General features: G+C 60.9%; 1 protein-coding gene across 3 annotated transcripts in view; it reads right to left on the bottom strand.

Annotated features, from left to right (window-relative positions):
* SLC38A3 (solute carrier family 38 member 3) overlaps positions 1–12894 on the bottom strand; it is a 71901-nt gene that overhangs the window by 16779 nt on the left and 42228 nt on the right. For all 3 annotated transcript variants that reach the window (XM_067561213.1, XM_067561212.1, XM_067561214.1), the window contains 3 exons: positions 7141–7352; positions 5888–5972; positions 4100–4215 (listed from right to left, as the gene is read on the bottom strand). In XM_067561213.1, coding sequence (XP_067417314.1) covers positions 4100–4215; positions 5888–5972; positions 7141–7250 — 311 coding nt within the window. In that variant the 5' untranslated portion in view covers positions 7251–7352. The remainder of the gene's footprint in view (positions 1–4099; positions 4216–5887; positions 5973–7140; positions 7353–12894) is intronic.

Here is a 12894-nt window from a genome sequence, read left to right as displayed (position 1 = left end):
CCCCCAGCCGCTTGTTCCCATCCTGCCCAGCTGGCACGCCTAGTCCTGCACCGCCCACAGCAAGGCAAAGGGCCCTGTGCCCGTGCGGAGGGACGGGATGGGTGGCACGTGTGGCCAAGATGAGCCCCGGTTCCTCGCTCCCCACCGGGAGCTGGTTGGGCTGTAAGGCCAGCTCGCTGCGCAGCACACGGCGGCCTAGTGCCCAGCCGGTTGGGGGGCCCGGTGGCAACGTGGCCCCAGGGCCATCGAACCAGCGTTAATCTCCCCAGTCACACGGGAGGGAGCTTTGTGACCATGCCAGGGGCTCAGGGTGGGAGGAGATGCCCTGAAAAGCTACCCCCACCCCCGGAACATTTCCCATCCTTGGCTGCTGGCGTCTCCTGCCTTTCTTAGTCTCGCCTGGCATGCAAAAGGGAAATTGGCGTCTCTGCCCCGGCTGCGCCCGCCGAAGCAGCCAGGGGAATGCGAGAGATCGGAACCAGCCCCGGGGCTCAGCGTCAGTGGGGTGGGGTGCCTAGTGTGCACCGCTGCCCCTCTGGCTGGCTCCTATGCCGGGGAGTGGGGGCTCTTTCTGCTGCCCTTGAACAAGGCCGTCTCCTACTTGTTCTCTAGCTCTGGCTGCGGGGGGGGGATCCTCAGGACCGGGCTCGGGGGAAGGTGAAGGAACCCCACAGCCAGCCGGGCCCCTCTGCGGCTGCCCATGGCCAAACAGCCTCCGTTATCTCCCCACACATGCGCCCCCACCCCTGGGGTCCCGCCTCCCAGCTATGGCCTTGGCAAAGCGTCCGGCTGTGGGAAGCGCCCAGCTGCTGCCCCAGTGAAGGCAGGTCCAGAGCCCGCGCATGGCTCAGCGAAGGGTCGAGCGGCGCAGCAGGGATGGAAAGGCATGGGCGAAGAGCTGGGGGCGAGGCGTTGGATCCTCTTCCACCACTTCTCCCCCCCTGCACCCGGCCATGCCACCTGTCTTGCTGGCAGCAGGCCCAGCACAGCAGACGTGGCTGGCTCGGGGGGTGCAGGTGGGCCCCCATCACCATAGCCAGCAGGCCACACACGGTCCCCCAGCGGCCCTGGCTCCGCCAGCTCTGCACAGCTGCCCTGCAGAGAACACCTCTTGGGGGGGGGGGGGGGTTTTCAGCCAGATCGCTCCTCTCTCAGCACTGGGGGAGCCCCACACCCCAAAAAGGGGGGAGGGGAGATGGCGAGCGTTCATGCTGATGCTGAGTTGCAGGAATGCCAAACCCACATGCTGGGAAATCAGCTGGTCTCAGTACCACAGGTTGGGCTCCGTTTATTTGCCTTCTGTTTTCCGAGCCGCTAGAGGGCAGGTTTTCTAGCTTTTCCCTGCAAGCAGGAGGCCAGAAACGTCCTTCTCAAAACACAGGCGGAGATTCTCACCTAATCCCCTGATTCCAGGAGCTGGGGCTTTAGGAAAACCCCCAGGTCACAGAATCAGAGAAATACAGCAAGGCTTGCAATAACCATAACAGAGCTGGCAGCTGGGGAGGACGGGGAAGGCTTAGAGCAGGGGTCAGCAACCTTAACAAAGAGCCGTGCCCAATTTCCCCTCCCCCTGCATGCCCCAGGTTGCCAACCCCTGGCTTAGAGAACTGCACAGAGAGCGGTGGCCAGTTTATAAGCTACCCTACGGAATTTGATAACAGGGAGACGATTCTCTGTTCAGTGCTATAGGTTATGTGCAAAAGGCCATGCAAATTATGAGGAGCAATTTCCAAAGCTGTGGCTGATTCTGGGGTGTGCAACCCCAGGGACCGGAAGGGGCCTGATTCTCAGAAGTTCTCAGCACCCCAGCGGGAGCTGCAAGTGCTCAACAGCTCTAAAAGTCAGGCATAAGATGTCTCGTAGAGCCTGGTCAGCATCACCGCTAGGCGGTTCTATAGGGGTGGTCTATAGGGGGTATGTGTCCGTCAGGTATGTCTGAGCTGGCATTGGGGTCTGTGAATACACACGTGTGAATGTGTGTGTGTGTCTATTACATACAGCTGCGAGATCCCGTCAGCCTGCGTGGTATATGTCCCGAGTGCTCTGCTCTCTCTCACCCCTTCCCGGGGAGCGGGGGGGGGGTGCCGCAGAGGGGCTGGTTTGGGCAGGTGGGAGGAGGGCGCCTGGCGCAGGGAGCAGGAGCTGGGGGTGGAGGGGGTGGGCTGGCCCTTGGGTCCTGGGGCTGTTCATTGCACAGTCTAGGACCAGTCCCCGTGCTGTCTCCAGGCCCCAAGCACATTTTTTTCGGGCCCAGTACAAACTTGTAACACGGGCCCCCTCCCACACACATACCAATGGGGGCTGCAGCCTGGGCCAGGCCTCCAGGCCCTGGTGAAGCATACCCTTTCCCCCCCGGGGGGGGCCCTGCTTGTCTCCTGCAGAGCTGACTTCACTGGGACAGCGGAAAAGGCCCATAGGCCGCAGAAGTGCCCCAGATCTTCCCCCTGGAACTGGGGCAGAGGACAGGGAGCTCACTGTGCTGGCGGGAAGCGGTCCGTGGCTGCCTTCGGTACCAGCAGAGGTTCTCCAAGTGCATCAGGCTTCCCGCCCAGCGCTGGTGCATAGCTGCACTCTAGCTGACAGATGGCCGAGGCGCAAATAGCTATGGCTGGGTCATTGTGGCGGGGCAGCCCCACCTGGAGCGCCCTCCAGTGGCATGGCGCAGCATGACAGGCCTGGTCAGCCTCAGTTTCTCTTCCCGGTCCCGCCGTGCAAGGAAGCGCCACTCAAAGCCGGCCTCTGAGCCAATGTATCAATTGACACCAGGCTGCAACTCTCCAAAGCCTCCATGCTGCTCCAGTTCCCACAGCAAACATCCAAAGGGCCAACCTGTTCCCCGCTCCGGGGGCACAGCGTCCGAGTCCGGAGCAGCGCCGCGCTCCCAGCGCCGCTGGCCTCTGCCCACAGTCCTGCTGTCCGGGCTCCCCGCCTGACAGCAACCCGCCTTCCCGTAGCTCTTCGCCCAGAGAGCTTCCCAGAGAGTCCTGGCCCTGCTCAGGGGGATCCACGACCCACAGCGATTCTCTGGCTTCTGGGCTCAGCCGATCCTTCCCCTTTTCCTAGCAGCCTTTGCCCGGCCTTCCCGCCTGCTGGGTCAGATCCCCCCAGCACGCTCGGCCCAGCTCCTCCGTGTCTCTCTCTGGGGCTCAGGCTGGCCTTGCTCCACTTCGGATTCCCTTCAGCCGCCAGCCGGCCTCGTCCTCCATCCGTGGACAGGAGATCGTCTGTCCTCGCCACTAGGGCGTTTCCACCCCATGCCCCGGCTGAATCCAGATCGGGCCCGGTCTAGAGTGTGAGCTTCAAGTCCTGGAGGCAGGCGGGGGGATGGGCAGTGGGAAGACGGGGGGATTGGGGTCTGCGGTGGGGGTGGTAGCTGGAGCAGACAGTGGGCTGGGCTGAGTCGTGCCAACCTCAGTCCAGGGGTAGAGCCGTGGGTGGCCCCTGCCGTGTTCGTCTCCAGTGGGAATCCTTGCACCTCCTTGCACCTGTCAGCTGGCAGGGCTGCCGCACTGCCGGGCAGCTCAGGCCGGGTCAGCCCCAGACAGCAGGTGTAACGGCCCCGGGGGCAGACGACCCAGCGCTCAAGCGGTTGGACCTGGCTTGCGACTCCCAGCATCCGAGCACGTTCACATTGCGGCTGAGCGCGTGATGGAATGCAGACTCGGATCCGGCGTCAGATTGAAGCTGCAGGGCTGCATTCTGCCCTGGGTGACACCTCAGAAACCCCCGGAGCCAGCGGGCCTGGACAGGGTTTGGGTCAGGGCAAAACTTAACCCAGAGAGATTTTGGATCCCAAAGACCTCCAGTAAGTGACACTTCTGTCTATCTACACAACCGTCCATCCATCCATCTCCCCATCTCTCTATCTCTCCCCACACACCCAATCTATCAACCCACATACTTCCCCCACTTCTCGTCACTGGGTGTCTGTCCATCCACCCACCCACCCGCCCACGTACCAACCTCTCTGCCCAGGTTCCCATGGTGCTGCCCATAGCCGGGGTTTGAGTTATGGTCTTTCCCATTTGGACGCGCACGGGCCAATGAGCGCGGTCAGTCCCCGCGACGCGGCGCGAGGGCGTGCCGGGAGCTCACTCACAGGAAGAGGAGAACGCCGGTGTTGGCCATGGCGTAGGCGAGCCCCAGGATCCCGCTGCCCATGATGGCGTTGCTGAGGTTGAAGACGGACATGCCGAAGGAGGTCTTCCCCTCGAACTGCACAGACAGGACACAGCAGGTCACATGCCGCAGCGGGAGGGGATCCCTGCCCACTCTGGCCCCAGATGGAAATACCCCTCATGGAAGCCTTCCCAGTATCACCCACTCACAAATGCCTTCAAAGTATCCCACCTAGCCCCCTGGCTGTGGAAATGTGCAGATCGTGCCCATCAGCAGAGCCTCTGGGCACCTACCATGTTCCGGGCACCAGCACCTCGGTCACGCCCCATGGTTCATTCCTCCTCCCTAGGGGCTGCTCTGTCCCTTTTCATCCCTCTTCCTCAATATCCTGCCTCCTCGCCCTAAGCTGCCGCCCCCTTTGGGCAGTGTGCGGGAGGGGTCCCCCGCCCTGCCCTCCGTCCAGGAGAGCCCCACCAGTACAGCCTGGCTCTTTAACTCCTGCTCCTAGGTCAAGAGGGCCCCGCTGTGGCGCGGGCAGACCAGGTGCCAGCACTTGCCCGTGCCCCCAGGTGTCAACTGAACCGTGACAAACACAGCGCGGGACCTAGTCTGGCGCCCCCGTGCAGCGTTAGTCTTGTGAAAACAGGTGGCCGCGTTCTACAAACGGGCTTCGTGGTTAGACTTTATGGGTCTCTTGGGAGGGACTGCCAGCATCAAGCTGACTTCTAATCCCTGTGTCCCAGCTGGAAGGTAACAGTTTGCTCAGTAACTGGAAATCACCAGCCAGGAGGGAAGCAGCAGTGGGTGTAAAAGACTAATTTCCAACAGGAGGGAAGTTTTCCTGCCCAGCAAAGAAGGCCTGGTGAAACCAGCCGAACCACTGTGGCAGATCAGAGGACAAAAGAGTTTTTTGATTGCTGCCCCCTCACCCACGAAGAGGAGCCATGCATGTCAATTCCTCCCAACAGCTCAATTTGCAACTCGAAGCAGAATGGAGGAAGAGATTAAAAAGCCCTAACAAGGAGGAACGGTGTTTTTTATACTGCTTGGACTCCGAGGGGCAAGGATTACTAGGCATAAGCAAGAGATCCCCAGTGCTTAGCCTGGGTTAGCCCCAAAGGACAGATAGAGCCTGCTTATTATAGAAGCATCTATTACGTTTTGAAACTTAAGACTGGACCTCATTTGTGTGTATCTATGTTTACCTGCTTTAACCTTGCAAATAACTCTCGTTTCCTTTTCCTAGTTACTAAATCTTTATGGAGTTTATAATAGGATTGGCTACAAGTCTTGTCTTTGGGATGAGATCTAAGGTGCAGCTGACCAGGGGTAAGTGACCGGGAGTGGGGGTAACCTGAATATTGTTGGTGTCACAAGCCCACTCGCCCACCCCCATGGGTCACCAGCACTAAATGCAAGAGCTCCGATCACTTGAGCTAAAGGAAAAACTTCACAAGCTGTGAGCAGCAGTAGTAGGTTTTTATCCCCTAGGCGGGCCAGCCACTAGAGAGCAAATGTGAAACACATGCTAAACCACAAGTTTCTGCTGAAACCAACGAGCCCGGGAGATCTCTCTCTCTGCCCCTGGGAATGGGCTCAGGGGCAGCCCCTGGCAGTGGGTTTCTGAGCCTGCCCTCCCAATCCATTGCCCTCCCCTGCCCCCACTCCCAGCTCTGCAGTGAAGGACACTGGTCTGGGGGCACTGGGTCTGGGGACCAGGCTCTTGGCCAGGCTCCCCTTTCCGCCCCCCTGCCCCGCCCCGACTCACGTCCGTGAAGTGAGTCTGCTTCTTGTCGGGCCCGTGGGGCAGGAACTCCTCCATTTCCGCCACCGTGGGCTGGTTCTCGTCAAACCTGGAGCGGGGCGGGGGGAGAGAAGAGCTATAAACCACCTGCCCCAACAGCAGCGGCCCCTCCCCCTGGCACCTGGGCTGCCCACGGCCGCCTCCTGGGCTGCACAGCAGAACGGGACCATGCCCCTCCTTCCATTCCACCCCACACGGCTCCCTCTCCAGGGCGCTGCACTGAGCATGAGGTTCTAGCCTGCCCTTGGAAAGCCTGATCTCTGATGGCACCTTATGGGGGGACGGTGCAGCTGAGGGTCCCAGGGGTGCCATGGCGCCAACCCTCCCCCCCACCAGTAAGACACGGATCTCCAAATGCCCCACAGACACAAACAGACACAAACTCACTCCGAGCTGGGCGAGCACCATGCTTCCCTGGGGAAAGTGAGGCACAGAGGCCCTGGGACTTGCTCAGCATCACCCAGCAAGGCAGGGGCAGCAGATCCCAGCCTGGTGTCCAGTCTTAATAGACGCCCAGTGCTCCTGGCTGCCCTGGGGTGTGTTGCACCCAGTCCTTGTCATCCTTGGAAGCAAATTCTTCCCCAGGGCCAGCCAGGCATTGGGCCTTTGATGTCAGAGGGCACCGTGCTTCCGGGAGCAGGAGCTGCCCGTGGCCTTTAAACCCACCACACAGCTGCAGACCCTACTTCTGTCCCCCTCCCAGCCCGCTGGCGCTGAGCCAGGCTGGGGGCAGGTCGCTGGCTCCCCATCAATCAGCCTCTCTGTCGTTCTGGCTCTTCTCTGGAGCTGCCCAGCACAGCATGCAGGATCCAAAGGGCTACCCACTGAGCCCCCTACCAGCAATCAGTCCCCCACCCCCTCTGCACTGCAGCCCCAAATCCCCTTTGCTTTCTGGGCTGCCCATTGCAGAGCCATGCGGGTGCTGGCACTGGAATGGCAGGGGGTCTGTGGATCGGGATTGAGGGGCACCAGCAGAGCTGGGGGTGGGGGGAGAGTCTATGGCTGGGCTAGCAGGGGCCGTGGGTCAGGACTGAGGGGCATCAGCAGAGCTGGGAAGAAGAAACTTGCCTGGCACCTGCCTTCACCATGCCTGGATCTGGGGAGGGGGCCTGCCCGTCCCAGTCTGCATCTCTGGCGCAGGAAGACCGATTAACACCACCTCTCAGCTGGATCCGGCCAGGGCGAGCCCCTGCCCCCTCCCCACGCACGGGGTTTACCTGTCGTTCCCCACCAAGGGGATGGCCGAGGCGTTCACAGCTGCTGAATGTTTCCCGTTGGGCACCAGCTCCACCATCTCCGTCTGGACAGGGATCTCCGCGGGGTCCATGTCTGCCCGTGAGATCTGGGCCTGGCTCGCTCTCTTGGCAATTGGCGCCCCGGGCTGGTGGCAGGCGGGTGGGCACGCCGGACTCACTGGCGATGGCTCTGGCTGCGGGAAGGAAGGAAAGCCAGTCACACTCCTTTCGAGACCCTGGAGCATGGTGTCTCCCCATGGGGCTGGGCCAGGCGACCGCTCTTGGGGAGAGCCTTGGACACAGATCGGGGCTCTGTGGGGCTGGGAATGCAAACAACAGCACGTGTCCGGGCAACGGGCTCGAAGCTTGACATTAACCAGACCTCCCGAAATACCCACCTTGGATATTTCGATCTCCAGGTCTAAATCGGGCTCCCACCGCGTACGTGGAAATGCCAGCAGGGTCATCCACCAGCCTGCTGCCAGCCAGCTGCCACTCCTTCCTAGCTGGCAGCCAACAAGCCAGACTAGCCAGAGGGCCCTGCATCTCCCCAGCGCTATGAGACGGGGGGCCTTCCCGTCCGCATTAACTGGCCTTCCCCAGGCCTGCTGCTAAGGGGCCACCAGATCCGTGCTGACACTCGGGGCCTGGCCTGTGGGTCCTGGTCGGAAATCTCGCTTGGGCGCGGGCGAGAGGGACCGGCTGCCTGCAAGGGAAGGCTGAGAGGCGGCATTTGGCCCCCCCAGGGCTTCATTTGTAATGAAAGAGGTGCAGGGGCTCCAGCAATTTTTTTACATTCGTAACTGACGCAGCAAGTTCCCCAGGGGTGCCGGGGCTAGGAACTGCCAGGCCCAGAAGTGCCGGGCTCAGACCAGGCACAAGTTAAGCAATAGGCCCGCCCCCCACATCTGCCAGCGACTCCTGGGGTGAGTCTCTCTGATCTCTCTGGTAGCCGGGCTGGGGGAGGACACGGCGCTGCTGTGAGAGGCGCTCAGATCCGGCCCCTGATGGCCAGCCCCACCAGCGCAACAAGCGTGGTTCCATGAGGCTGCTCACCCGTTCTGGTCCTGCTCCAAGTGACCAGAGTCCATCCCTGGTGCATCCCTCCCCCACCTCCCCCCGGCTCCCCGTTTCCTGGCACTTCAAGCATCACCCCGGCGGCTTCTCGGCCCTGATTTGCGGGGACAGGAGAGTAGAATTCAGAGCTGAGCGGGGCGAATTGCCCCCGCCGCCAGCCTCGTCCACATTGGCTCCGCTGGATCGCCCTGGCTGGCTCCACCTGGCCACAGCTGTGAAAACCACCCGGGAGCCACGGCGGCCCAGGGGAGCACATCAGCCCTGTGCTCTGTGCCAGGCAAGCTCCAGGCTGCTGGACGATCACAGCAGTGGTTCCCAACCTGTGGCCCGGGAGGGCTTTCAAAGTGACCCGCGTCTCCCCCCCACAGCTGGCTGCAGAAGGGAGCCACTGCCTACGGCCTGGCGAACGAGCCCCGAAGTGGGATTCCCCGGCGAGGCGGGGGGGACGCCTCTCTCGCCAGCAGGGCCCGATCCTCGATCCTGTCAGCGTTCACTGAGCACACCCCGGACTGTGCCTGTCAGATCCTGCAGCGGGGGGCAGCACGGCCTGCAGACAGCCAGGGGCCCAGGCAACGCAGGGTGAGGGCGAGCGCTACCGAGGAGACGGAGCCGGTTTCAGCTGCCAGGCCTGGCTCCGGTGTCTGACTCTGGGGTTTCACAGCTGAGGGTCCGAGGGAAGGGAGGTGCCGGTCCCTAGCCCATCAGCCGGGCGCATCAGGTCAGCCCCTCTCCTTTCCCTGCCATTTCACTCCTGGCGAGGGTGGGTGGCTCCCTGCTCAGCTTGCTGGCTTCTGAGGCTCTCTGTCTTCGCTCCCGGCTCTCCCCAGGAATGTCCCTGCTCTGTGCCTCAGTTTCCCCATCTGTACAACTGGGGGGGGGCGTACTTCCTTTGCAAAGGGCCTGTGGGTGGGACGCACCTGGGCGGTGCGAAAGGGCATGGTCAGTGGCATTTCAAACAGAACCGGGATAGTCCCTTCACCGATTGGGGGGTCGAGGGTCAGCCGGCCGATTTGGCACAAAGGAGAAGCAGGGCTGCAAGGGGGAAATGGAAGAATAATGCTCCCCCGTTGTGAGTAAAGGGAGATCCCGTGCCTCCCCCTCTCAGCAGCGGCCATCGCCTCCCAGCTCGTATGGAAATCACCCGGCACTAATGAGACACAAAGCATTCATGAGCCAGCTTCGGTGCCAGTCAAGGAGTCTGGGGGTGATCCGGGACGGCCAGCAGGGGCAGGAAGGGAGAGGAACTGGAAACAAGGCCTTGGCAAAGGCAGCTTGCCGGGCTCCCAGGCTGGGAGCGCGGGACACCTTGGCAGGCAGCACAATGTGCCCTCTGTGAGAGCCGCGCGCCCCTCTTCACCGATTGCTGGGAAACGGCTTGCCCGGATCTTTATGGGCCACGCTGGCTGCCCCCCGCCTCGGCCTGGTGGGAGATTTGTGGGTTTGTCGTTGCCAAACAGTTTTGGAAAATATAGTTATTATTTGAATAGCTTTGCTGCAGCTCTGCCCTGTGAAGGGGGTTCTCGGGGTGACATCAAGAGACGGGGCAGGGCAGGAGATCTGTAAGACGCGGGTTTTAAAGATGGGGAATTTGTCAGCGTGCCCCGGAGCAAAGAAGCTTTGGGGATCCCTGCACCGTCGGCGGATCCAAGCACAAAAGCTCTCGCCGTGAAAGCGCGAGCCTGCCCCACCCCTCAGCGCGACCGTCTGTTCTTCCCAACCCAGCGCTAAGGTGGCAGTGCGGCCTAGCGGCTGGAGCGCTGACGTGGCACTCCGGAGAGCTGGGTTTTAGGCCTGCCTCGGACCGGCTTGGTGACCTTGGGCAAATCAGTCTTGGCTCCAAAGGCGCAGACTGTCTTTCCATAACAACCTTTTATCGCCCTGGCCTTGGCTGCAGTCACCCACTTTCACCGTTGCCAACACTGGGGGGTTTTACCGCCAGTCTCGCGGTAAAGTCTTGTCTTCCTTCTGCAGGCAGGGGAGTGCACTTTAAAAGGGTACGTTTCTAGCCCTCGGGGCCGCAGGAAAAAGCTGAAAACATGCCTGGAGTGCTGTTAGAAGGCAAGTAAAAAGAACCCAGCATTTGCAAATGTCATGATTTTTTTGGGACCTGACCTTTGGTTTTTGAATACCTGGGGTGGGTGATATTATGGTTCCCCCACTCTCACCTCTTATAATCTCATAGTAGATCCCAAAGGAGGGCAGGATCATTAGACTGATTATACAGATGGGGAAACTGAGGCACAGAGCGGGGCAGTGAGCTGCCCACAGTCACCCAGCAGGCCAGAACCAGGACTAGATCCCAGCCTCCTGAGTCCCAGTCCAGTGCTCTATCCACTAGGCCCTGCTGCCATCCACAGAATACGTGGGAACGTCCCCAAGAGACCCGCGGTGACTTGGATCTCAGCCAATCTATCTCCCACCTTCCCCCACCCACGTGAACACAGGCTGTGGCAGAGTAAAGCGCGAGCCCTGCTGAAAGGAGGCTCTGTTCGGGAGAACTGGCAGTAGGGGCTGGTGGAGGCGTCCGCAGGGCGTCTGAATTTGCAAACAGAGAGGCCGTATTCCAGGAAAGCGGCATCCGTCGACCAACGGCTCAGGCCCTCCGACAGGGCTGAGTCCCGGGGGCCTAATCCATCTTTGCTGGGGGCACGGCCTGCGGCGGGATCTCATCTGCGTGGGAGACAAGGTGCTTTGTCTCTTCCCAGCAGGGAGCTGCCCACACTTTGCCCACCGGCGTCGCTTCCCTGGAACCGGGCCCGGAGTCCGCGCCCCACACCTAGGCTGTGTAAACGAGCCCGCCGCACCGCTCCTCCTGCTGGGTGTGCTGGCACGGCTTCTGGAGATGGTGCGTCCCAGCATGCGTTGATCCCTCTCGAGTAGAATGGCTGCCCGCCCACCCCCTGGGGGCACATGGTGCCCGTTGGCATCTGGGCCCTGGCCAGCCTCCGTTCCAAGGAGGGCAGCTATGTCGGACAAGCTGCCCCGTGTGTCAGACAGCTCCGGCAGGTGAGACAGAGGGGGACGTATGGGGTGGGGGGGGGGGGTGTGGCCGGAGAAACGGAGGGGTCGTCGGGGGGGGGGGGGGGGGAGGTAGAACAATGCCACAGTTGTGCCAACCAGCGCCAGGCGCCCAAGGTACCAGCCTCTCTCTGACTCGATCTCTCCTTGGGCCAGCCGACCGCCTTCGCTGGGCAGGCTGCAGCGTAGCCAGGTCCCTGTCCTGCTTTGATACAGTGAGTACACGGTGAAGGAGCAGGAAAAAGAGTGTGGACGTTATTTTCCCATGGCCCCACAGAGTGTCTGGGGCAGAACTCGGCATGGAACCCAGAAGTCCTGTCTCACTGTCCCCCACTCTCACCACTAGACCCCATTCCCTGCCCGGAGCAGGGAAGAGAACCCAGGAGCTTGCCTCCCAGTGCTTTGCGTGCCTCTCCTGTTTGCCTCTCCCTGGAGGTGAGGTGGTGGCTGCACCCAGAAGGAGCACCTGGGTGAGGAGCCAGGACGTCAGATGCTCCCCGACCTCTCAGAGCCTCATGGTTGCATGGAGGTGGGTCAGGCGCCCTGCAGGAACCAGCTCTCCAGGGAGATTTCCAGACCAGTGACTCCTGCCTTAGTTAGCGCCTGCCCCCCAGGAGTCCCTTTCCCCATGATCCATCTGCTGGCAGTATGCAGTCTGTGACTGTGACTCGCTACCTTGGCAGGGAAACAGGCCTCAGCCAAAATCCAAGATGTGGGGATGGGCCAGACTGGAACTCCACTGCTGCCCCTGGAGCTGCACCAGAGATTAGGGCAGAGTTAAGACTGTTAGGGCAACCTTAACATTGAATTTCTAAGTTAATATGTAGAGGCTTTGGGAGGAGGGGAGGTGAGGGGAGGGAGTTTAAAGAAAACATTCCCTTAAAGTTCACCCCGTCCCCAGATAAGTGATGGATATTTACAGCCCGAACTTCAGCTTAATGGCAGTCCTCTCCTGAGAATTCAGTACAGCTTCTAGCTCTTTAGTACTTGGCCACAGCGGGTCAGTGAAAGCATGGCGGCTCTCAGGGATACAGCCATCAAAGCCTGGGAAATCAAGGTGTTGCCAGGGGTAATCACCCTCCCTGTAAGACACAGCTTGGGCCGGGTAGGTGGCGAAGGCACAGAAACTGCTCTCAGACAGAGCTTCAGCACCGGGCAGTGAAATCCACCCCATTCCCCTGCCCGCTTTGCCACAAGTGCCACTTGCCAGCTACTCCTCATCCCAACCTAACCATGCCCTCAGCTGTCCGACACAGATGTCTCATCCCCACCCTGGCAGTCATCTAGAATAAGACCACACAGCCCTGGAGGTGAGATCTAAAGATAACAAGGGACAGCGCCTGTTCTCTACAGAGTCAAAGGGCAGGGAGCCCAGCTGGCATGGCTCAGTGGTGCTCCAGAGATTCCCCACCAGAGAATCAGGCCCCGGGAAGGGGAAAAGAAAAATGTCAGACCATCCTCACACCGATGCAGGGCTGTGCCCTATTCGCTGCCCCCCTCTGCCAAGGTTTGAGGCATTGCAGGTTGGTTCCCCTGACGTCAGCGACGCAGTCTAGGTTTTCTCTTCGTGTGGTTTGTTTATTTCCGCTCTACACCCCAGGCCTGGAACAGAGGTGGGCCCAAACAGCAGGCAGGCGGGCA

The sequence above is a fragment of the Emydura macquarii genome, unplaced genomic scaffold, assembly GCF_026122565.2.
Source record: "Emydura macquarii macquarii isolate MOO-44397 ecotype Brisbane River unplaced genomic scaffold, CSIRO-AGI_Emac_v2 contig_2369, whole genome shotgun sequence".
Taxonomy (NCBI): Eukaryota; Metazoa; Chordata; order Testudines; family Chelidae; genus Emydura; species Emydura macquarii.
The sequence above is the reverse complement of the archived record's forward strand: the minus strand, read 5'-3'. Positions and strand labels throughout refer to the sequence as shown.